This window comes from Syzygium oleosum, unplaced genomic scaffold (genome assembly GCF_021117445.2).
Source record: "Syzygium oleosum isolate NSW1041296 unplaced genomic scaffold, Sole_v2.1 Sole_v2.02, whole genome shotgun sequence".
Taxonomy (NCBI): Eukaryota; Viridiplantae; Streptophyta; class Magnoliopsida; order Myrtales; family Myrtaceae; genus Syzygium; species Syzygium oleosum.
The window spans coordinates 4096718-4121981 of record NW_026607486.1 but is presented as its reverse complement, the minus strand read 5'-3'; the positions used below and the strand labels follow the sequence as shown (position 1 = coordinate 4121981).

Genomic DNA, 25264 nt, shown 5'->3' with positions numbered 1-25264 from the left:
GATGTTTTGAAAGATCGATGACTCCAATTGAAATGAGAAAACAGCATTGTTACTGTTGATGCAACCAAATTAAAGTACAATGACCATCTTTGCAATTTAGAAATAAGTCGTCCATCAAAATCGGAACTCAATGAGATTACGGACGCAAAGAAGGTAAGTTTTACTCGGTCATTAGAATGATTAAATACACAAGGGTCGGTGTTTCCTTTATTTTCCCTATATTAGAGTTTCCTCTCATTTCCATCGAAGCCGCCGCCGCCTCTCCGCAGTGCGATCCCCGAGACCTTCTATCCCTCTCTCTTCTTTCTTTTGAAGCGTTCGGTCTTTCTTTTCTCTTACAATCTGATTTAGGAGTTTGTGCATGTGAATAAATTTATGCAGTTGATCTTGGGTATCATAGAGTTCGATCATTCGTCCAATCGACGGCTACCGAGGAGGATGTTCATACCGTGACTCCACAATGTCTTCGAAATTAGGTTGCTCTACTCTCCCGATTTAGATTTAGGTTAAGTTTTGGGGTTTTAGTCTCTTGAATTAGATATAGATATAGAGCTGGGAGTTCCTTATAGGTATTTGATATGTGTTCTTTCAACATTTTCACGTTGGTGTCTCTGCATAGCAATGAGGACGTTGAACTGCACCGCGAGCCGTTGCAAATGGAGCGAGATATGTCGGTGTGTGTTCATCAGTGAATTTGGGATCAACTGCCGATCATAAATCTGTTCTTGAAAGATGAAAACGTGCTTCTAGTTGCAGATTTTACCTTGTCATTTTTTTTTTTTGGAAGGTGGTTCTTTGTCATTTGCTTTCTGATATTTGCTTTGTTTCATAGTTATTTTGGCTTCGCTAGGCTTGAAAGCCTTCTACCTCTCGAGCATTATTCCATTACATGAATGTCATTTTTCGAAAAAAAAAAAAAGAAGAAGATTAAATACGAAGAAATCAAAGTCCAAGGACCAGTGACCAAGAAATTTCACAATCTCAATCTTTTACCATTTACATTTAAACGTTTCACCAACTGAAGTTAATCTGAGAGGGATTTAATTGATAGGCAAAGCAATCGGGGGAGAAGGTTGCCAACAACTGTGAAATCGTGGGGGGTGAATTGCTAAAAGTAAAAGTTTGATGCGGGTCAAATTGGGAATCTGTAGGGGCAAATTTCATAAATAAAGCGTTTGTGATGTCCCAAAAGAAAGCGCCACGAGGAACGCAAAACACAGAAACGAAACACGCGACGACATCTCCATCTCCATCTCCACATCTGCATCATCACCATTTTCCCCCTTTCACCAGACACGAGCCCGCGACGGAAACCCTAGAAAGAGCTTCGTCGGAATCCAATCGATGGGGAAACCTGGCGCGATCGAGGTGGCCAAGACGGTGATCGAGGTCGCCGACGTGGCGTGGAAGGCGATCGAGTGCCACCATCACCACCACAACCCCCACGGTCACGAGCACGAGCACGAGCACGAGCACGAAGCCTCGAGTTCGCCGTCCTCGGAGGATGAACTGGAGTCGCTGCGACGCGAGAACCGGCGGCTGAGGAACCTGCTGGAGCAGAACCTGAAGCTGCTCCAGAATGTCTCCGAACTGCCTTGCCTGCTGAACGATTGCCCTCCCGATGTGCGTAAAAGCTTGCCCCTTTCTCTTCGTTTCTTGCTGATCTTTTGGAGCTCCCTGTTTGTGAGAATTTTCCTTTCCGTCCCTTGAAGTTGCGAGTGATTCGCGGCCAATTGCGATTGCGTTAGGAGTTGCGAGTTCGTTATGTCGCGGATTGTTTCTCTCTTATATGCTGAGTGCTTAAGCTATCATGATATTATGAGCAAGCAATCATCTTGGCAGCGGCAGAAGCACGTTGTCCGCTTTTATGTTTTTCTTGCTGAATTCGTTGAAGAAATTCGTGTGTGTGAGTGCATTTATGTACTGTACATTTGACATTCTGGAGATTGCACAAATTTTTACGTTTTAAGGTTTTCTTTTCTCCATATGAGGGATTTGTTATGTGATTGCAGCTGTATGCCCACCTTGTAACAACTGTTGATTCAAAAGACTTTCTGAATCGGATAAAAGAATTCCAGCAGGCATCAATTAATGGAGCCGGAAATGAATTTCCATTCAGGGAGGCCACAGGTTTCGAGAAGCTTCTTTTTTCTTCGAGTGATCTTTGCGTGGCTTTTTTCTGGGATTTTTTTTTTATCCTTGTTATCAACTGGTTGTGAACTTTGGATTGTTGAGTAGGAGCTGATATGCAGTCTGCTGAATTCCTAATTAATGTTGGCCATGAAGAACCCAGTTGGTGGGTATGGGTTACAGATGAGATGGTCCCGAGCAATGTTGAAGAGTGGAGCGGAATTGATGACGAGAAGTATGTCGTCATCAGTGAGGAACACGTGGTGGATGGAGTTGCCAACTTTATGGCTAGATGCATATTGTCAAACCCAAAATCTCTGGTACATTCTCTTTAAGACAGTTTCGAGTATGGTCGATTTTACTTTTATAATTTTGGATTGTATCTCATTAATTTCTATTTGTGTGTTCAGAACTTGACCCCAGAAGAGCTGCAAAATAGTGAGTTTCCAGCTGAATTTTCTGACTGACACGGACCATCTTAGCAATTGCATTGGGTGCTTTTTGGTCAAATCCTTATGATCGCATATTACTGCTAAGCTAGCTGGTGCAAGAAGTTGAGACTTGAAAGTACTTATGGACATGCATTTTGACCAAAGAAGAGAATTGACATGCTATTTGCTGTATATATTCTGCCAACATCAGTAGCTGCTTATCGGTACAACTAAACCACATATGATAACAAATCAACCTGAATACGTAAGCTGGTGGAGGATATTCAAAGATTAGATCACTAATAAGCTTCATAAAAGCAAGTGAAAGGCTTTGCTTGCATGGTATAGTCCATTGGGTGATGTTGAGACGTCCTTTCTTGTAGCAGTGTTCCCAGAATTATTTGATAATCTGAAAACCTCATGTTCTTCTGAACCTAAATCAGATACATTGAATTTAAAGTTGTTTTCAACTTAGATCTCCTCCATGGGGTACTTTTACAGCCACGAAAGTGTTGTTATCTACGTGGTCGCTGAAATTGATGTCTAATGACGTTTACTGCAGCTTTGTCAAATGCATTAGGTGGAGTGAGCAAGATGGAGAAGGTCTTAAGTATATGGCATGCGGGAACATTGTTTTATACTTTGGCCACCTGGGGACTTGCTCTTGCAGGGTATATCTCTCTCTCTCTCTCTCTCTCTCTCTCTCTCTCTCTCTCTCTCTCTCTCTCTCTCTCTCTCTCTCTCTCTCTCTCTCTCTTCGTGTCAGTTTATGTGCCATGGTGCGTTACTGTGTGCGCTTGTCTGGGTGGTCACATCAGTGAATATGCATCTTTCTGTGTTTTCCATTGTTGTTCTTGAGTAGGATCCTGTCATGAATTAGGGAACTTTGAAGCTCTTGTAGTAATGCTGTTGGGAATGATCATACTTAAGATGCTTATTTTCTTACAATGGACATGTGATTAATGTGTACTTTGCCCAGATGAAGTTTCGTTGGTAATTCTCTAAATATTGTTTTCATACTCGGGCGCACTTGTTTTAATAGTAGGGCTTCTATCAATTGGTTTCTCAGGCCGTTTGTAGGTAGCTTTTTTTAGTCTAATTTGATGCGGGTTGACTTGGTTATCATCCTCTTTGCCATTTGAGCTACATCTAGTCAAGAATCAATGAGATTTGAAAGTTAACTATTTGTGTTTTACTTTCCCTTATGCTTCTATTACATTTGATCATACTTAAAGGGTGAATTCTGCTAATCATAAAACAAGAATAGTATCTAAAACTAGTGTAGGGTCACGCACTACACGCATCCATGAAGATTTGTATTTTTTTTTCTGTAATCCCGGAGCGCGGGCGATCTGGCAATTTGGAGGCTCATGCAACATTGCAAGCCCCATGTGCCGGTTAAGTCCGGGCCCATCTGGGGGCACGGGCATGAAGTTGGTTGATTTTCTATGATAAGAAAATGGCTAGTTCCATCCATAAGGAAGTTGATGTAATGAGAAGTTATGAGAAATGTTATAATTGTATCCTTTTTATCCTTTTATTATCTAATACAGAGATAATTTGGAATAGATCCATTTTCTTATAGTTGTTGTTGGTGGCAATCTTGGGAGAAATGAAAAAGTGAAACAAAGAGTGGTTTTGGCTTAATAAATAGAAGATGTTATGCTTGAAAAATGTTACTTCAATAGTAGATGCATGGAAATGGGGGTTGAAGAAGAAAGTGGTCCGAGTAACTTGAACATGCGATAGCCTCTTTAACATTATGAAGTCGGGTTCATTGTTGTAGGTTGTATCGCAGTCGTGCTGTTCTGAAGCTAGCTGCAACGGGTGTTTGCACGACCAGCAAAGTCGTTATGAGGGCTCTGTAAGATTGCTCACTTTTACAGCAAGAACAAGAAGAAATTGTAAAACATAATTCCGTCATGCTGCATTGTTGCCGGTGTGTCCTGCCAGCATCTTGTCAGTGTAAATTCATGTAAATAGCTTCCGCTTCCATTATTCTTCCCACATCCTCCTGAAGTAAGCTTGGATGTAAGTATGTGTATTCAAAACGCTCAGTCTTTGGAACGTATGAAACACTCCATTGTTTATTGATGTGTTTTCATGTGTATAGTGTGATGTGATTGGTCTGTCTTCAGCCTCCGATTGTTAGGGTTCTTTGAGTTGAACCCGATAAATGAGCTTCTGCTCCCTGGATTGTTAGGGTTCTTTTGAGCTGAACCCGTTAAGTCTTCATTGTTTAACATCCATGGAAATGAGCTACTGCGTCGTGGATATGCCAAATCCTATATACGATTTTGCATGGACATCTTCCTTCCAATCGAACTTGCCTGTGATGTTGGAAATATTCGGTTCAAGGTACTGACAAAAAACTGGGTGAGCTCGTCCCACGGACCCACCTTATGTGAGTGGAGAAGCTCAACACTGGCAATGCGCCTAAGCCCCATCCGGTACTTCACACGCTAATCGAGGTTTCTTACCAGAGGATCAAAAATATGACTTTTCGACCAGCCAAGTCAGCGATTCATGAATCTGCCCGTTTGCTTATGTTTTGGAATGAATATATGGATGGAACGTTAAAGAGTACTTTTAGGACACTTGTTGAAGGTCACTAATTGTACTTTGGAAACATACATTTTCTTTTTAAAGGTCATTAATTGAGCGAGTGCTCATGGGACGCTCCTTAACGAAATCCATTCTCGAGAAATCGCTTTTTGCTCCAAATTTGGCATTTGGCGTTGAAAACGAAATAAGAACCTAAATTTGAGAGTTGGATGCACAAGATATAGGATTGTGGACTACACAGAAAATGATAAATATCACAGTGGATTCGAATTATGGCCAAGTTTGCTCATTTCAGATAAATTTAGCTGAGAATAGGCCATTTGATCATGTAGTAAGGGGAAGATCTCCCTCTCTATGTCCTGCGAAAGCATTTAACAAGACGAATGCTGCCATCGGTTTCTCCGAATTTAACTTGAAAGTATTCAAAATGCGCATTTGTAAGAATTGCCTGCGAGGGTGACGAAATAAGACTAGCTACATAATTTTTAGCCGAGAATGAAGCTGACTAGCCGATCCTGCTGCTACAAAATTACCCTCAACAGAATGGCCAAGGACATAAATACACAGTGCTAAGGATGTCATCCAAAAATAGGTAAGAGTTACAGGGTCGAGAAGTTTATCACCATCTCTGTTGTCTCAGCCTTTAATTGCTGACTGCTCTTTGCATTTTCACCTAATATGCATCAACTGAGGTCAATCGATTAAGAGAAAAAGGATTGAAAATAACAAGTTCTGCTAGCAAAAAAACAGGTTCCTTCCCTGAATCAAAGATACAAATTGCTCCGAAAGAGTCTCACGTCTCCACATAAAAAAATTAAGTTTGATCCCATAGAATAATAAATAAGGCACCAAAAAGGAAAAGGAAACACGTAGATACAGCAGACAAACGAGGAAACCAATCTTACCGGGCCATAGCAACATCAATGTAACAAAACCCCTCACCGTCTGGTGGTAGCCACCCTAGTGGAATCACAACGAAGGAAAGATCATCAACTTGACAAACAAAAGCAATGTCACCACAGCTGGTAAAATGTCGATAGGATTCATCAATGAGCGAGCAGCAGAGACACCCGAAGCACTTCCAGCAGGAGCATTTGCAGGGTTAAATCCTGGAAGCGAACTTGTACTTGGCACCACCGAAGACGTGGGTGAAATGGCACCGTCCGATTGCGGGGCGGGTGCTGGAGCAAATGTTGAATCTTTGATGACCGAGGAAGGTGGGGCTATAAGCGGAGGAAATTGCTGCACTCCTGCATGTGTTTCAAGGCAATGATAACACATCACAATCTCAGTCACAACCAATATATTTTCTTTGGGTCGAAATTCACAAACAATATTACCAGTACCAGATATGTTGACTTTGAATAAGAAGAATTTTAAGCATGTGATTTATCGATTGATGAGGCATTCAAGCTCAGAGCAAGAGTTACAATGCCCCCATGACCAGAGTAAAGTCACAGAAAGTAAGTCCAGCACAATAATTTATTATTTTGTTTCTAGTTTACTCGATCAAGAGCTTTCCTAGGTCCAAATAGAAACTCGATGACATGACAGCAACAATCAAGATTAACCTGGGCATCGCGGTTGGAGAGATGCGGACAACCTGCAAGGTAAAGAAAAGTGCATTACAGCTCAAAGCATATACAGATCTTCCAAGTTTCAACCCCCAAATGACAGTGAATACAAAAGAGGCCTGAAGTAGTAGCCCTACGTGGTGACGATCGAGCTATTGACAAAACCACCATAGCTACACGCACTGACATTGCATCCAGCACTGCTCTGTTGAGCAGTAACATTTCCAAGCATCAAGTTACTGTTTCGACATTGCATGCTAGAACAAGAAACTGCTAGTGAAGCAGGCATGCAGTACAATCTGTGTAAGAAAATGCCAATGGTTAATGAAAGATGATTTCAGGAATTTAATGGGGACTGTCAAAGGCAATTCATGCTAACAAGCTTTAAATGATTTAAGAAGGAACATCTGTTACTTGAGATTTCCCGGCCCACAACTGCACTGCACACAATGGCTTGCTGTGATGGCATAGCTCCCATTAGGCACAATTAGACCGTAATCTGAGGCGTATCTTGGAAAATTAGAAGCACAGGCTGTGACATAAGAAGCAAGGTGAGCATCCAACTCATGGCCTTCCTAAAGTCCATTTCAAAAGGAAAGCAACAAAAACGCCAGCATAGTCAAAATATGATTAGCAGTAATGATGCTTTCATCACCAAATTGGCAAGAGTTTACCTTAAAATAGTGAGGAAATGAAGGTGAAGAAACATGCAATTTAAACAGCTTTACAAAGCATAATTGCAGAAAATAGAACGCAGACAATACAATCTGATCACGAAATCTTCACTGAATGAAAAGGCAAAACTTATCCAGAATCAATATGCCCTAATATGAATGATTCCACTCCACCGATGCATATGCACCGAGCTTCTTCAAAGCCATTAACCCCGCAAAGTCCAACAGTACTCACGCAGAAGGTTGTGCTCAAATTAGAAGTTCCCTACTTAGAAGCACTGTGGTTGAAAACCAGTGGCACCAAATAAACGTTAGAGGAAAGCCAAGAATCCGCACATCATGTAAAAGAAACTTTTTTTCTTGTAAACAGTGGAACCAAGTTATTATAAACACAATAGCACACAGACTTTGCCGGCAATTTAAACGAACTCCATGGACGAAAAGCATCAAAATATTGTAAAAGTAAAGCAACACCCACATTTAAATCCACGAATCCTTGGATTCTGCTAAAGGTGATTAATTATACAAATTCCAACCCTCCGGTAGAAGAAAGCATTAAGCCATAACAAACGGAACATCATCTAAGAAACAATTTTGCCAACATTTCATCAATCAAACAATTTACCTGGCAGTGGAACTGCAAGAATGTCGCCGGCATCTATAGCCGAACTCCCCATAGCATTCACGTTCATCAAATCCGTAATTGTAGTGGAATACTTGGATGCGATGCCTGCCAATGTATCCACCGGCTTCACCACGTAGGACAGATAAATTGCCGGCAACGAGTTATCGGTCCCATTGAAGCAAGTGCAGGGGAGCGGCACCACCAAGTTCTGCCCCACGTCCAATACCGAGGGGTCCGATATCGAATTAGCCTCCCTTATTTGATCCGAGGAGACCAGACCGGAGTATATGGAATCCGCAATCAGCGAGAGGGTGTCCGAGGGCCGGGTTTTGTACCGGGTCGACACGGATTTCCGGATTCCATCGACGCAGGAGCAAGTGATGGGGACTTTGAGGAAGAGCTGCGAAGGGAGGATGTGGTTCTCGACATCGGGGTACGAGATGTCGATGGCATTCGCGGTGAGGAGCGAGATGGGGTCTATCTGGAAGAGAGAGGCGACCTCGGAGACTTTGAGGTCGGTGTAGAGGGTGTAGCCGAGCAGGGCGTTGCAAGAGTTGGAGTTCGAGCAGGGCTCGATGGTGGACTTGGGGGTGACGAGAACAGCCACATTGGCGAAAATCAAGAAGACGAAAAGGGTGGAGAAGGAAGACAGCGACGCAGGTCCCGTGACAGGCATTTCTGGGGGGGTTCTAGCTCGCGAGCTAGGAAAAAAAACACAGAGCAGAAGATGAGATAAGCCGGGAGAAAGGGTACAACTGGGTGGAGTGTTCTTTATGGGGGAAGCAAAGAATGAGCAACAGGAGGGGGGGCGGGGGCGATGTCAAAGAATGTGCTGGGGTTCGCGACACCGAAAAGACGGGGACTTTGGAGCGGAACTGGAGGCTTTCGAGCTCTGAAGAAAGATGGGTTCTCGGGAGGGCTTTGGCGCTTGGATTTGGAGGGAGGGAGGGGGCGGGAGGTGGGGTCTTAGGGTTTCGTCGCCGGGGTTCTGCAGCTCCTCCTGTGCCGTCTCACCGGAGAGTGACGGAGCTCCGCAGCATCAATGGAGTAAGATTGGTGGCGAGCTGGGGGAAGCATCAAAGTTGAGATTTTTTTTGAGCTTCCGGCGAAGGGAAGGAAGGGGAGCGGGAAGAGTCTGGCAGGTCTGTAAGGGCTGAGCAGGAATGCCTTTGCACAAGGTGGGTCGACCAACGAGGACGAAGCTGCAGCTGAGCTTGAAAAAATGGTGGGGAGAGAGAGAGAGAGGGGTAGGGGACAAGAGTGTTGCACAGAGTGACCGACCGGGAGTCAGATTCTCGGTCTTCGAGCCTTGGAGCTGACTTCCCAAATTACCCCCCATATGGACATCCAATTATTACAAGATCTCTAGATAGAGTCATCGTGCTAATTCCTCGCTTCGAAGCAATTAAAACTTGTCACGAAAATATAATTAAATTTTTAAATATATAAAAAATATAATCAAATTCTAAAATTTATCAATCGGTGCAATGAAGTCCTTCCGTTAATTCCGTCTAACTTAACTAACTAAAAATACTAACGTGTCTTTTTTTTAATATTTTATCTTTCCCATGTAGCGACGAGAGTTGCAAAACCCTTGTCGCTTGGTCCAACTCTCTCTCTTTTTTTTTTCAATTTTAGGTTATTGTTTAAATTGAACTCAAATAAAATTTGTGTTAAAAATACATTTGAACCATAACGACGTCGTTTTAGCCATATCTTCGCCGTGTATGAGAGAAAATATTTTTAAAAAGTCGCGTCAATATTTTCCCTTAACCAAGTTGGACGAAATTAACAAAAATACTCAATTGCACTAATTTGACAAAATTTATGACTTGAACGCTCTTTTTAAAAGTTTTAGAATTCAATTACACTTTCGCAATAGGTTTTAGTAGGGGTGAGCATGGTCCAAGCGAACGGTTCCCGACATGAAACTGGGAACCGCCTACTAAAGACCAGTTCTAAGAAATTGGAACCGGGAACCATCAGTTGGTTTCATGGATCCACCCACTGATCCGGTTCTCGAGTGAGTCCATGGAACCGGTCCCACCAAATTTCACGCAAATGGAGATAATCGAGAGTGAGAGAGGGAGGCGATGAACAATTAAAGGCACAAGAGTGAGTTAATGGGAGTTGAGAGTCGAGCTTTAGATTGAGGATTTTATGGTTTTCATTTTTCTAAAAATGTTTTCTTTATTTTTTTTGTTGAAATTTTTCTAAAAAATTATATATACGAATATATATTACCGGTCCGGTCCAGGTGAGCCTAAAATCGAGAACCGGACAAGCACTCATTGGTTCTAGTAAATTAGAACCGGAAACCAAACCGATCCTCACGAGAACTGTCGATTCCAATCCGGTTCTAAGTGGTTCCCGATTCCTTTGCACACCCCTAGGTTTTAGTACTTCTAGTGCACATATCCCTTTAAAGAAATGCCAAACATAATAAAATTTTTAAATCCTTATGTTTATTTACTTAGTCATGACATTGGGGGAAAATTGGACTTACGGTAAAAGATTTCTTGCCCAATTTCATTCAAACTAACACCAAGATTACAAAAGATTGGGGTGAAAATGATACAGGTGGATGAAATCCAAAGGCTTAGGATCTGTTTAGTAACGTTTATGTTTATCTATTTTTCTGTTATTTTGTTCCCCATAACAAAAAAAAGAACAAAAATCCATTTAGTAATTGTTCCCCGAAACAGAAAAGCGGTTAGGGAATAGATTTGGAGCAGAAATAAAAAGTAAAAAAAATATACTTTTCTGTTTCTGAAACAAAAGGAGAAACAAGATTAGCTCTCTCTCTTTCACAATATATTCTCGTACTAAACCCAAAACTCCAAATCCTAAACCCTCAAACCCCAAACCTTAACCCTAAATCCCAAAACCCAAAACCTTAACCCTCCAATCCTAAACCCCAAAACCTTAAACCTCAATACCCAAACCCTAAAATCAAAAACCCTAAAACCCTAAACCTTCTAAACCCCAAATCCCTAAAACCCTAAACCTTCTAAACCCCAAATCCTAAACCCGAAACACTAAACCCTAAAACTCCAAATCCGAAACCCTAAAACATAAACTCTAAAACCCAAAACACGAAACTCTAAAACCCAAAACCCAAGCCCTAAACCCTAAAATCCAAAATCCTAAACCCCGAATCCTAAATCTCAAAACCAAAATCCTTAAATCCTAACCCCAAATTCTAAAATCATACGTCCCAAACTGCAATTTTCTTGACCATCACCCGATATTTGCTTTGTCTATAAGGAGTAATTTTCTTTATGGTTGTATTAAGGTCATCAAATTCTATATCATAATATATTCTTATTCTATTTCTAGCCCAATTTTATCTAAATACGAATTGTTAAGTCTCCGTCAATAATTTTATAATTAAATAAAAATATTGAGAGTAAAAATTTTTAGTATCCTACCAAAACGTATTTCTGTTCTTTTTCTACTCTGGAAATAAAAATTTTGTGCAGTTACTAAACGCGTTTATTTGCTCAGAAACTTGTCTAGGCAATAGAAATAAAAAAAATATTTCTGAACAGAAATTATTTATGGGAACAAAAACGTTACAAAACAAATTATAATTGATGTTGAATGGGTTATTATTGGGAGTGAAAGTGGGAAAGTGAAGAAACTTTGCAAGCAGGGGCATTTTGGTAACTATGCGGCATTGCTTTGGAGGAATTTGTACTGAGGAGAAACGGGCCCCACCTTCTCTTCTTTTAGGGGCTATTTCGGTTTCTTTCCGCTGCTTTATTTGGATGGAGGCACCTGCCTGCGCGTAAAGAATTTCTGGTTTCTTCTCTAATTTGCGCGAAGTGATGCGTCACGCGGCTTATTTTGCGTGTGATGCACGCTCCCAATTTTTTTATGAATGAGATAGTTTCATCGTGAATATATTTTGAAGAGAATAAATTAATTTTTTCTAATTAAAAGTTGTCTCCAAAAACTGTTATAAAATCGTAATGGGCTCCGGAATAAACTTGATAGGCTTCTCTCGTGACTCGATTTTTCTTTGGATAACTACACAAATGATCATTGAACTTTGACTCAATATGCAATATCGTCTATAAACTTTTTATTTATTTAATGTGATATTTAAACTTTAACTCGATGTGCAATATGGTATTTGAACTTTTAATTTATTTAACATGGTCCTTGAACTTTTTGGTAAATGTCCAATTTAGTCCCTAATTATTGTATTCCTCTATTCTATCCAGTACCTGAATTTTCTAGTTAAATGACTAAATTAACCATATATCGAAGATTCAATGATCAAATTGAACAAATTACAACAGTTTACTTTGCATGATATATTTCTAGTAAATTATAAATACCTTTGTCAATTAATCGACCATTGTGTTACTTTTAAAATCACAAGTTTCTAAATCTGACATATATTACATATATATTTACTTGAACTAAGATGTAAAGTAAACAGCTGTAAGTTTTTTCGTGTGAATAAGAAAATTGGCATTTCATAGTAGAAAACACTAATATGATTAACGTTATTTACTCATGCTTACAAATGCTCCAGAGCAGTGGGCTACAGGCAAGACTTTAATGGTTTACTTTCTCTTGAAATGCTTTCCTCCCACCATTAACAAGCAATCGTTATCAGACCCGTTACCATTGAAAAAGTTTCCTCGTTTCCACATCAACTATGTAGTACAAGTGTGGTTCAAAGCAAATCCAGTCGCACCAACAACGCAACACAGGTAAATTTCACAAATAGCCCTCATCAAAGGCTCAAAGAGCAAAGTAAATTTCTCTCGATTTACTGAATCACCTAAAGAGACAAAATTGTCCTGTAAATGAACGATATCAGTATATAATCATCGAAGTCGAAAAAGTCAGTAAGTTTGAATTAGAAAATGAGTTAACCACTATTATTACCTAAAAGTTCCGGATAAATATTGGGTCCTTCGTTTTATTTCCTTTTTTCCGTTCAAATACCAAAAAATACATAATAATATAGAAAATTATATATATATACTAGACGAGAAAAATTTGGCGGGAGACTGCGAGTGCTCGTTGCGCTGTTCGCCGTTGCACGCGAAAGTCATTAGCGGGAAAACGCTGAAACCAAGGTCACCGGCCACCGGTTCTACCGGTATCAAAAAAAGGATATATATTTTTTTTCTCTCTTTTTCTCACAAAATCAGCAAATTTCAAGTACGTTACCCAGTAAATTAGGGAAACTCTACGGAGGAAAGGCGCAGGAAAGAAAAAAAGAAGAAGAAAGAAGAAGAGGAAACTCCCTAATAAGGCGGGAAGATCCCTCTCTCTCTAGATCGTCGTCAATTTGAGCTTCAGTCCCTTCCGAAAAATCCCCAAATCACCGCCAAACCCTAATTCAGTTCCGATGGACCCATCGCTCCCGCAGGAATCCCCGCCGGCGGCCGAGGCCGGCGAGCGCAAAGGCGTCCGCCGGAGGTTGGTCCAGTCCACGCTGTTCTCCCCCCCCAAAGCTCCGGACGTCGAGGCAGCCGGCGCTCAGGACGATGAGCAGAATTGCGGCGAGGGCGAGGGCGAGAGCGAGGGCGACGGAGAGGACGAGGCCTGCGCGAGCCAAAAGAAGAGGAGGAAGCCGGGAGGAAAAGCGGCGACTCCGAAAAAACGGAATTCTTCCGCCAAGGTATGACTCGTCCGAGCGCAGCACGTGGGGGTGACCAGCTGGTGTTATTTGGTTAATGTGTGTTGGTCGGATTGAATTTCGAATTGCGGATTAGATACGAGGATGATAGGCAGAACGAATGCCTTGCGTCAGCTCAGCTTGTTTACTGGCAGAATTTTATCAAGCTTAAGTACTTAAGTGGCCGTTGCCAGCTTAAGAACTTTAGTACATAGCTCAGCTTAGTGTTTGTGGAAATTAGGATTTTCTATTATGTATTAGGAAGCACCATACGTGCATGCATGAATGGATGGACGGAAGCGTAACATTCTTAGGGAGTTCTCTAAGGTTCATAAATCATATACCAATTATGCGTTACTGGTATATGCTTGAAACGTTCTCTTGCAATTTTCTTGGGATCATGCCAGAAGGATAAGCGGCAGCCGAACAGTACACCAAAGAAGAATGGAACGACCAATGGCGTGAAGGGAGCCTGCTCAACACCAAAATCAATGAATCTGGTAGAGAATGAAGACGGTTCTCCACCTATCCCCAATCTGCGGATGGAGGCAAAACTCAGAGCTGAGGTTAGTTGTTGTGACTTCCTTGGATTTGTTATTGCATTCAATCCGGATTTTGCAATGGTTACAACAGTATGTTTGCTTTTATGAATTTATTGAACTAGGCTGAACAATAATTGCTATCTGGATCATATCATGCTGCCTGGAATTCGCAATGTTGTTGCTTTAGTTTCAGTTTTTGAGAGAATTTGCAGTCTTGTAATAAATGCCGGATACAAGACATAAAGTCTTTCATGTTTTGGCCCATAATTAGGAGAATTCACGAATGTTTGCTGGAAGACAAATTCATCCCTTTTTCTCATCATGGAGGTCGGGCAAGAAATGTCAGGAGGCTACTGAAATTGAAGGAAACTCTTGTTCCAGTGACAGAAAGAGCGAAAGCATCACCCTGGGGCCTATCCACGTATTTGAAAAGACTGAGGTATTGTTTACCTCGTTTACTCTCTTATAATCTTACACAGTGGAGCTCCTAACTGCATCTCAACCTTTTTCCTGCTCAACTGGGGTGGAACTTAACCCATCTTGTACAGGATGATGGAGGAATCTCTCTTGATTGGAGAAGTTGGATATTCAATGAGGAAACTTTCTCGGGCACACATTCCCGTCTCGAAAGCACGTCTTCTGTTTTTGAAGGCACTGCATGTTCCTTAACTTTCGATAAGTTTCACTGTGTTTTCCACTATGCCTACAATAAATCACCTGTAAAGAGGGAGATGTCACGGAAGCAAAGCCACGATCAACAACGGAATTTGCATGAACCAGCGGCTACATACAGGGCTGATATCTTGGACGAGAAGTTAAATTCCTATCATTTTGAGGGCAGCACACTGGTAAGCTTAATATCTGTTCTTCTTTCTTATTGGCACTAATTGAGTTGTAAATCATGATAGGTTTCCGCTTTTGTTGTGTTGTATGTTCCTTCTTGCCTAATATGTGTACTGTAGTTAACTGGCTAAAAAATTTTAATGTGGCAGGACCATGAGATCAATGAAGTTGGTTCCCTATCAGAGTGTCGCGCACATTTAGGAATGTCAGATCCTAAGCAGCATCAAGAGGAAAGGTCAGGATTTTTCTGGAAGCCCAACTTCATGAACCATATATAGTCCATGGACCTCTTAGGTTGCAGAGGATTATGGAATGGTTGACTAGTTCTGGTTGTAGATGCCGCCGAATAGAATTTGCTAAATATAGCATATCATGTGACAATAAGGCTCGTGATAGCACAATGTTCCATTCCCATTAGTGAGGCAGTTGATACTGTTGCTTCTTGATGCTTTCAGTTGCGTTTAGTTAACTTCATCTAGGAGCTTCGAAATCATAGATTTTATTCCTTTCCTTGATTGTTGCATTTACAGGACGCCATCATCCAATGTTAGTTCTCATGACGAGCCTCTGAATACATTATGGACAAATAAGTATCAGCCAAAAAACTCCATGGAGGTTTGACAATTTTATTTCCTTACTTTCTTGCACAATATATATTTCCTCAAATACTGCTACATTCTCAATCAAGTGATTTTCCTCTCAAATCCTGCTGTTTCAGGTTTGTGGGAACAGTGAAGCTGTCAAGTTCCTGACCGAATGGCTACGGCTTTGGCACCAAGCAGATTATAAAAATATCAAATACCTGAATGGGGTTGAGGAGTCTAGCTTGCAATATGATTATTATGTCTTTGACCAAAGTGACTCTGAGTCAGAATGCAAAGAGAGGCATGCTAGGTTGAAAAATGTTCTCTTGGTTACTGGACCTGTTGGGGTAGGGACGACTTATTCTAGCTCTACTGCTCTCCTTGTTGATTGTCTAGGTTCCTAGATGTAAATGATTTTGTGCTTTTATACTTGAATATGCTCTATCTGTCTGCTTGTACATCATTAACTTATGGAACATTTTACTGATCATTTTAGGCATTGTCATATCTCATACTTGTCTGGTTTCTTCCTACATGAAATTGTCCTAGAAACAATTTGGAACTAACTTGTGGATCAATTTCAAGACCTGTCAAGTGGATGCTTCGTTTCCCATGTCAACAGAATTAGTTTTAGTTTTCTGCACAGTTAATAGTTCTAAATCCTTTTCATAATCAATGCCAACTTACTGGAATGAGGAATACTCTCAGCTGGTCTGGCATACCAAGAGCCTTAGTTGATCTGCTTTTCTTTATTTTTTTTTGCATGGACGTGGGATAATGTTTATTATGGAACTCTGTAAGTTTATTGTTTCACGGAAGTAACCATTAAGCTTTGGCTGAATCTTTTTTTCTGGTTGTACAAATTCAGTGGTATGATTCCAATCATAAGGCCTGCTAAATTTCTTGAGAAATTACAACTGAACAGTTTTCTCTTCTTTCTCTGAAAGAACGGGCTACTTGCCACAAACTTGCAAATCACATACATTTCATATTAAGGAAATAGGCTGAATCATATCTAAATACCGTATCCGCAATTTCCTTGAAGAGATAAAAGACATCCTGATAGAGGTTTATGGCTAAAAATGATGAACATATTTTACAATCATGGAACCTCATTTTATCAAAAGGAAGGTCTTCGAGGATCAGCTAATAACTTGTATCCCTGTTAGTTTGCCTTTACTTTTGCCTCAGTTTTTTGATGCATGATTAATTGGTTAGATCTAGTTTTTATTTCTCCTGTTTTCACAAACAACTGTCTTTTTCTCTGCTTAGCTTTTAAATATTTTGTCTCCGCAATATCCTTGAAGAGATAAAAGACATCCTGATAGAGGTTTATGGCTAAAAATGATGAACAACTTTACAATCATAAAACCTCATTTTATCAAAAGGAAGGTATTTGAGGATCAGCTAATAACTTGTATCTCTGATGATTTCCTTTTTACTTTTGCTTCAGTTTTTTGATGCATGATTAATTGGTTAGAACTAGTTCTTATTTCCCTTGTTTTCACAAACAACTGTCTTTTTTTCTCTGCTTAGCTTTAAAATATTTTGTCTCCTAGGGAAGCTTGCAGATTGATAGTATCTTTCAACTGTCAAGTGATGTATCACTTAATTTTACTTGGGTACAATCACAGATAAAGATTTTGACACTGAGATTATTCTTACTTCCTTCTTTGCAGAGTTTCTTCTCCTCCTTGCTTGATCCTTTAGTAATTTTACTTAGCCTGGTCAAATGTTTTAGTCGTGCTTAATTTTTTTTCTGTCGGGCAATTAGTTTGGCTGTGCATCATTTGTCCAATCAAAATCTAACTTTGACTGCTTAGGGCACAGAGCTGACATTTTTTTTCGCCCTCTTTTTGTCTCCTTTGGAATGATATTCATACGATCTGTCTGGAAGTTTTTGTTTCAAAATGTGTTGAGAGATTTGTTATTAAGTCTATTGGAGGTGTTTAATAAATTGTCCTGCTTATGCAGTGTGGGAAGTCTGCTGCGATCTACGCTTGTGCAGAAGAGCAAGGATTTGAAGTTATGGAGGTACTGCTAAACTTACAAAGCCTGTTGTGCCCATGAATGCGTCTGATCTAGTTGTTTGAAATATTGGGAAATGAAGGCTGATTGAATAGACTAAAACTAATGGCGAATGTGGTGTTTTTTTTTTCATTTGCAAAATCAAAGTTCCCTGAACCTACAGCAATTTTGTGTATGATTAACATACATCATAGTTGGGTATATAGGGAGAAACTGAGAAGGTTATGAGGACCTTGAGCACGAATATATCAATGGAAAATGCAGGAACTTTTTGCTTCTATGGTCCATGATAGCTTCTGTAAAATTTGCAATAATATTGTTCCTGACTTGTTCATTTTGCAATGATGTATTGCTAATATAGGCAATACCATTGCCAACTTGTCCCCTTCCGAAACGATGTACCGGTGAGTATGTTGGATTTAGGAAAAAACATCTATAATTGTTTGGTCAGTATATTCTTAGCTCCATTCATCAAGATGCTTGGCATCTTTCATAGTCAATGCAATGATATTGGATAAGAGTAAACAGAGGAGATGAACAATTAAAGCAGGAAAGAACATTTTATTCTAGTGATGTTTGTTAGTTAAAAAGTTAGAGAACTCGGGTTTCAATTATCTCTATGCTCTAAATTGATGCTTCTCATTTCAGATTCTGTCTCGTTCATAAGTACTGATTGTTGAATGCAGATTTTATGCAGAAATCATGAAGTTTTTCATTGGTCTCCTGTTCTTCCTTAGTTGCATATCCAAGGGGCTTGCATCAATTATTTTAAATCCTGTCATTATCTATCATTACAATATTTGAGTCTTCACTTCCCCCTTGCAATTTGTATCTCCAATTTTATCGTAGCATTAGCCTGAGTAGAAAGGAATGTTATATAAATTCCACTCTATAGGTGGTCATTACTTTTCTTCAGTTAATTGAATGGTTTCGCGGACTTTGTTACTCTATGGAATAGTTTTTTTCTAGTGAACACAAGTTACTTACCTTGCCAGGTCAATGCATCAGAGTGTCGAAATGGAGCTCTAATGAAGCAAAAGTTTGGAGAAGCCTTAGAATCCCACTGGCTGAAATGGTTCGTGAAGTTATTTTCTGCAGTCATTGCAACACTGCTCCTGTTCTCTGTTTACCCAGCTGCATTCTTCTGCTTCATCCAATATACATTTCTGTATTTCTGTTTACTTGATGAACATTTGTTATGGAATTATGTAGACTTTAGATAACTAGGAGTAACAATTTTATCCCCAACAAATTTTCAGTGGAATTGAGGGTAGGAGAATGAAGGACATACATTCATCAATATGCTTGGTAGGTGATGAATATGGTTCTAGCCGAAAGGGGAAACAACGTGTGGTGCAGATAGATGCTTTTACCTTCTTGCATTTAAATTTCAGTGGAGCTTCTAAATACTTATGTAAAAGGTGGCCACATGAAATCGAATCTCTACTGCCATACATCATTCACATGATTGCTACAGACTGCTTGGTTAGAAATAGAGAACTGAACGGGTCTTTGCCTCTGCCCAATCAAATACTACAGATGAAATTATTAGCTTAGTTCGTGTCGGGATTTTGTAATATCGTCGCCGATCAGCTTTGAGATCTTCAATCATTTTAGTCTCCGTATGTTTTGCGGATTTCCAAAAAAATGATCGCTTATATCACTTACAAAAATGAATGAGCGAAAACTTTTTCATTGTTCATGAAAATGTTTAGACATAAATTGTTGTCGACAATGAAAATATTTTTCATTGGCTAATTATTTCAAGTGATATGAGCAATCATTTTTAGGAAAATATTTTCCAATTCATTTTTTTTCCGTGAAACAAATGAAGCCTTAAATTCCTACTTAAAATTCTCTTAAAGTATCTTCTCCATTAGAGTTTTTTTTAAGTATTATGATGCCTATGCTTTTTATGGTGTTTGTATAATGATTGCATGATAGGATTTTTTTTTATGGGTAACGGAGTATTTTTTTTTAGGTCAACAGAAAATCAAATGGATATTCAAACCAAGAATAAACTTTGTTCAGCAGCAGACAGTGTTAAAGCAGAGTGTCAGGGTAAGACAGAGTTGATTGAATTGATACAACCATCAGACGAGGAAAATCCATGTTGTTCTGCTGGAGCTGAGAAATTGATAGCCAGGGTGAATGGGGCCTCTTGTCATCAAGCAGAAGTTAAACCTCTGATTCTTTTCGAGGATGTTGATATCACTTTTCTTGATGATCGTGGTTTTATAGCTGCTATACAACATATTGCGGAGACAGCAAAGGGTCCTTTAATTCTGACCAGTAGTAGTAAGAAATATGGCTGTTTGGTGAAAATTTTGTTCCTACTTGGCAAGTATTAATTTGCATCACTTTATTGACTTGAATTTGGTGCTTTATCCTAGACTGCAACCTTCTCCTGCCTGATAATATGGAAAGGCTAGAGACATGTTTCACCACACCCTCTGTGAAGGAATTGTTATGCCATGTGCATATGGTACCCCTCCCTCTGTACTCTAAGCTCTTTCTTGATTACACCTTATTAGATTCTATTACCAAGTGAAACTTGTACCTTTCTTTTAGGTTTGTGGTGCGGAGAAAACGAGAATTCAGCCTCATTTAGTGCAAAAGTTTATTGGATGCTGTGAGGGAGATATTCGGAAAACCATTACGAATCTCCAATTCTGGTGCCAGGGTAATGGATATCAAGAAGGTCCGTTTCCTGGACAACTCTATCCACCTTTGCATTTTGTATGCTTCATTATTGTTGAAGTATTATCCCACATCGATTGACAACGGATTCTAAATGCTCTTTATATTCATGTGGTCTCCCTCTACCTAATAGCTTAAGCTTTTGGGTTAGACTTTCTAACAATTATAATAGCAAGGCGCGTGAATTCGATAAGTTAAATGTCTAGCATTTGGTTCAATATTGTAACTAAGACACTTGAGGCTATGCTTGGGTATGAATTTGAATATATGGTCATTTATACATGGATGTTCTTCATGGATAATTTAGTTCACGGGCAGCTTCTTATTTTGAGATGGAAGCAGACAGCCCATGCATGAAGATCAAGGGCATGTCGGGTTTGTACATTCACGGGCCAGTTAACTTTTGAAGTTGAGTTGTCGAGTGAGGAATGGCATGTCACAGGATTGTTGTCACGTTTCTGCTTTTCGATGGCCTTATTATTGTTATTGTTGTTGGAGATGGTGTGCTGTTTATTGAAGGTAGTATTAGGTTTATAATTATCTAACACCAGTTTCAAGTATGATGGCACTAGGGACGATAGAATTTAAGATGTAGAGTTTCAAATGGTGTCCAAATTGTCTAGCTAAACCTACGACCAGTTATAGATATTTATACCAATCTAACGTAACATACGGTTTCCAGGTGGTGATGTCCGGAAAACATATGGTCCAGTCTTGTTTGATCTCGAGTCTGGCCATAGGATACTACCAAAATTAATGCCTTGGGATTTTCCCTCTGAATTGTGTGAACTAATTGATAAGGAAACCAGCAAATCATTGACTACAATGCAAGACAATTCTTTCCTATTGGGGATGATTGATGAACATCTCGAGGACAAGGATGTTCAGTGTCCTCAGAGAATGGATCAGAATGAAATCGATTTGCAATCCAAGAAGGAAGCCATGTTAAGGAGAAACTGTTCTATCTATGATGACGAGGACTTGACTATTCATTTTGGTACTGTTGGTGAGTTATCTGGGAACCCGGGAACTCCTATTGCATTCTCCCAACAAAAAGGCCGGAAGAAACTTGATATTGTTCTGTCTTCAGATTCTGAAGATGAAACTTTTAATCATGGATATGTCACGCCAATGCATGAGGAATCTCCCAAGGTCAACAGTGGGGCTCCCACTCAGGAGAGAGAGATACAGAATTATGTTGCCCCATTTAGTGAAAAACAATGTCCATGTGTAGGAGGAGAAGCGGAAAACTGCCTTTTGCCTTGTTCAAAGAGGGACATTAACTTACAGATAACTGACCCATGCAAATCACCGGATGAGTCATGTGTCCCTGAATCAACGTATGTTCCTGAGACAGAAATAGATGATGATATGGAGCTGTCATCCAGAACTTATTCTTGTTGTGGTGGTGAAATGGGGGAGCCTTATTTCGACAATGGGTTGGCATCTGACATATCTCCAGTAAAGAATGGATTTTGTGTGAAGCCATTGTCCAGGTTACGGAGACTTTCAGATATGTTGGCTAACAGATGCGATGTGATGGAAGACTCTTCACATGGTGTTGGTGAAGATTCTCAGTTGGGTAATGTGGAAGCTGTCGATAGAGGGTACCAGCTAATGGATGAGTGCAGCCGTGTGGACTTTAATGAAAGCCACAGATATCAGGCTGGCTTTAGGATAGAATCTAATCTAGTTCAAGAATCATGGAAAAGGCTGCGTGAGCAATTAAAAAACCATGTTACCAAGGATGAGAAAGATGCTTCTCAAATGATACAAATTGCCAGCAGAATGAGCAATCTAATTTCAGAAGCTGATTTGTTACGTAATAATTGCCAATCGGTGATAGAAGTAAGTTCTATTTCTAACTGTCAACTGAACTTCAAAATTCTCTATTACCGTGCATTTTCACTTCAGTTGGCTGATAAATAATTTTGCAGGATTATCTAGATCCAACAATGGTTATTGCTGAGGAACCTGAATCTTTTAGTCGATACAATGAGCAATGGCAGATGACATCCACAATTGTCCAGCATGGATTGTGCTCTTTCACTAAAGATATACCTACTGTTGGGTCTGAAAACAAGTACCAGAGTCGGGTGGATTTGGTTTCTGAGATGTTAGCTTTGACGACTAACACAATGGCAGTGGCTAAGCTTATTATCCAGGATACAGGAGGAAGTAAGATTTCAGATGCTGTCATTGATACTCCAGATATTGATGTATCCAGAAGGTGTGGAGCTCTGACCCTCTATTACTCATGCACTCGTCATATGTATGATGATCTATCGAATAGAACATGAGTGAGTCGACATTGCATGAACATTGTACCACAAGAGCTTAATTTCCCCTTTTAATTGTTTTTGAGTCGGATTACTCCCTCATTATTTAACTTATTTCCCTTCTGACATACACCTTGGCACAACGACAGTTTTCTATTAGTTTTTCCCTTTTCCTCTTAACATCAAATCAATAAGCATCACAAATTGACAGTGAGCTGATAATTAAGTAGGCCTTTGGTGGTGTGAACCATAATTGGTATGATGACAATCTTGGTAAAATATGATTCTGAAGTGAAAATCTGTCTTGATGGGATTTTTCTTTCCGTTAAGTGAAATCGGATGGCTCGGGTGAATGATTCACATGATGAATGTCCAGACCATTTGAAATAGGTTGGGAAAAAAATTGCATATTGGTGTGTTTTCAAAATACGAGGTCTCACTGCTATATTGCATCTCAAATTTGATTTTACATTCATGACGTGTTGATCAATTGTTGATCAAGTCATGTCTACAAGCATCATTTTCGTATCAGAATGTTCACGCACTGATTTAGTAAAACTCCATGCAATATTCAATCATTAGACTTAGGTGCAAGACTTGTTTAAGTCCTTGCCAAACTTGACTCTCTTTCGTTTTTCTTTGTTGCAGGAAAACAAGGGCATCCCTCTTTGACGTCATAGAGTCCATGGGTCCATCAAAACTGTACTTGTATTTGAGAGATCATGCTTTTTATGACTATCTTTCGTCTCTAGGAAAAATTTCAAAAGCAGAAACAGCTCGTTTGTCCAGAGGTACCGACAAGAAGAGGCGAAGGTACATCTTTCAGTGTTGAATATGCATTCCCGTAAACTTGCATTCTAATTTTTGTAACTCAGCAGTTCCTTCACCATGATGTCTTAAGCAAAAAATCTTGTTATTTTGCAGGGGGCGGGCTTCCCGCCACTACTTGAGCAATGGTGCACTCAAGTTGTCTCCTGAAGACATTTCCTTGTTGCAGAGAAGCAGCTCTTTTGGAAATAATTCACCCCAAGTAATGGATATTGGTTTTAGCTAAATTATTTGCCCCATTAGATCAAAGGCAAAAATGACTGGAGAAAAACTTTCCCTCCTCATATCGATCAATATATGTGCTGGGTCGGGTGGCGTCTCTGAGGTGCCTTAGTTCGTGTTACAAAGTAGCACTTAGCGGCATTGGGTCATTTGCATCGACCTGGTGAGAATAAATATTGGTGAAGACCTGGCTTCTGATCAGGATGCACAAACTGCTTCGCCTAAAATATCTCAGGAAGTGTGCTTTAGGACAAAAACTTCTGGACCCGCAATCAAAACGGGAAACGGTAACTTCTTGATTGGCTACAAGAACAGAACGGAGGCCACCACCGTAATGTGTCTGCCTCAACTGCTTGTAATTAATACTGGGGGGACCGTGAAATGATATTAAGATTGTGCAGGAGAAGAATAAGGATTTGTAGCCTGCACAATTTACTTAAACATGGGATACAAATGCGTCCCATTTGCTCGCTGTAGATCTTCACAATGCTATTGCATTCAGTATCTAACACAATTGGAGCTGTGATGGAGAAATCTTTTTGTAGTCTTTGTTGGCAGAGGAAGAGACAAGTATAGTGAGAGAGAGGTAGAGATCTAATCGTACAGACTTCGAAATCTTGGTGTGGCCCATGTGGGTGGACTAACATGCTTCATTTTCTTTCATTTTGGAGTCGTTACTAATAAATTTTTCATTTTGACATCTCTTTCTCAATGTTATGAAAGATGGACGATCTGATGCTTATAAACCCATGCTTCATGCAAGTGCAAAGACCTTGAAAGGAAGAGTGAACATAATGATAGGCCTTTGGGTCATATTTTCTTCATTTTCTTTTTTCCAAGGAAGTATCATTCCATCAATCTTTTTTATTGTTGGGCTATTAATATAAATTTATTTACATGCAGACTTAATAAAAAAAATGAATTTGTGGGTGATGTCATGTGACCTATTAATCAAGAGTTTGAGTAGATTAAAGTTTCTTTAGTGAGAGATGGAGGGAAATCTTTTAAGTATAAATAATCTTCTCTATATAATAAAGGAAATCCAACATATGTTTTCAGTCTCGAGCTTTTCTGAATAAATTCTACGAAAGGTCATTAATTACAACGGTATGATACCTAATGATATTCAGTGAATTTTAATCTTTTTTATTTCACAAAAATCTATATCCATATTCCTATGTTGGTTGTAATTATCGTTACTGAACAGTTTTTTCCTATAACTTGTTATTTTGTAATGTTTCTTGGGAGGACGTAGATATGTAATATTTCACAAAAAATAGTAATCTACCTAAATTAGTCGTAAATATCTTTTTCCTATCGTAACTAAGCTACCTAATTGGTTGCGACTTTACTATTGCATTCATGATCGACCCCACTAATAATAACTTATCTATTTCTTACAAATGTGTGACTTTTCTTTGGACGATGTAATTCACGTTCGATTGTCATAAGTTTTACGAGCCATTCACAATTTTTCATGAGAAGTATTAATCGCCAGCCCTCAACCAGGTTTGGGAGAGGGTCGCCAGACCTGGGCGAGGGCCGGCAACCCTCGCCTATACCGGGACAAGGTCCGGCCACCCTCGCCCAGATCC

General features: G+C 39.7%; 3 protein-coding genes across 3 annotated transcripts; 2 read left to right on the top strand and 1 right to left on the bottom strand.

Moving 5' to 3' along the window:
• Positions 1-1211: 1211 nt before the first annotated feature.
• LOC115665185 (uncharacterized) lies at positions 1212-4671 on the top strand. The gene is made up of 6 exons (XM_030587076.2): positions 1212-1623; positions 2013-2130; positions 2239-2450; positions 2541-2568; positions 3124-3232; positions 4348-4671. Exons 1-6 carry the CDS (start codon positions 1345-1347, stop codon positions 4427-4429), a joined length of 828 nt encoding a protein of 275 aa, XP_030442936.1. The 5' UTR covers positions 1212-1344; the 3' UTR covers positions 4430-4671.
• Positions 4672-5862: 1191 nt separating this feature from the next.
• LOC115667896 (lysM domain-containing GPI-anchored protein 1) lies at positions 5863-8762 on the bottom strand. The gene is made up of 5 exons (XM_030589428.2): positions 8000-8762; positions 7115-7232; positions 6838-6999; positions 6698-6729; positions 5863-6376 (listed from the first exon to the last, which is right to left on the bottom strand). The coding sequence occupies exons 1-5, from the start codon at positions 8673-8675 to the stop codon at positions 6096-6098; spliced, it is 1269 nt and encodes a 422-aa protein (XP_030445288.1). The 5' UTR covers positions 8676-8762; the 3' UTR covers positions 5863-6095.
• A 4494-nt stretch (positions 8763-13256) lies between these two features.
• Positions 13257-24369, top strand: LOC115667778 (uncharacterized). The gene is made up of 16 exons (XM_030589321.2): positions 13257-13646; positions 14051-14209; positions 14457-14624; positions 14734-15033; positions 15178-15263; positions 15559-15643; positions 15747-15959; positions 17587-17646; positions 18636-18715; positions 19622-19938; positions 20034-20125; positions 20212-20341; positions 21023-22188; positions 22278-22570; positions 23268-23432; positions 23544-24369. Exons 1-16 carry the CDS (start codon positions 13374-13376, stop codon positions 23671-23673), a joined length of 3717 nt encoding a protein of 1238 aa, XP_030445181.1. The 5' UTR covers positions 13257-13373; the 3' UTR covers positions 23674-24369.
• Positions 24370-25264: the final 895 nt, after the last annotated feature.

Bases quoted from the DNA above. Each gene is read 5' to 3' on its own strand.
- LOC115665185 (XM_030587076.2), top strand. From the start codon at position 1,345: ATGGGGAAACCTGGCGCGATCGAGGTGGCCAAGACGGTGATCGAGGTC. The intron at 1,624-2,012 runs GTGCGTAAAAGC...ATGTGATTGCAG, and splicing joins TGAACGATTGCCCTCCCGAT to CTGTATGCCCACCTTGTAAC. The intron at 3,233-4,347 runs GTATATCTCTCT...TCATTGTTGTAG, and splicing joins TGGGGACTTGCTCTTGCAGG to GTTGTATCGCAGTCGTGCTG.
- LOC115667896 (XM_030589428.2), bottom strand. From the start codon at position 8,675: ATGCCTGTCACGGGACCTGCGTCGCTGTCTTCCTTCTCCACCCTTTTC. The intron at 7,000-7,114 runs GTAACAGATGTT...TTTCTTACACAG, and splicing joins TGTGGGCCGGGAAATCTCAA to ATTGTACTGCATGCCTGCTT. The intron at 6,730-6,837 runs GTAGGGCTACTA...TTTACCTTGCAG, and splicing joins AATAGCTCGATCGTCACCAC to GTTGTCCGCATCTCTCCAAC.
- LOC115667778 (XM_030589321.2), top strand. From the start codon at position 13,374: ATGGACCCATCGCTCCCGCAGGAATCCCCGCCGGCGGCCGAGGCCGGC. The intron at 20,342-21,022 runs GTCCGTTTCCTG...TACGGTTTCCAG, and splicing joins GGGTAATGGATATCAAGAAG to GTGGTGATGTCCGGAAAACA. The intron at 22,571-23,267 runs GTGTGGAGCTCT...TCTTTGTTGCAG, and splicing joins GATATTGATGTATCCAGAAG to GAAAACAAGGGCATCCCTCT.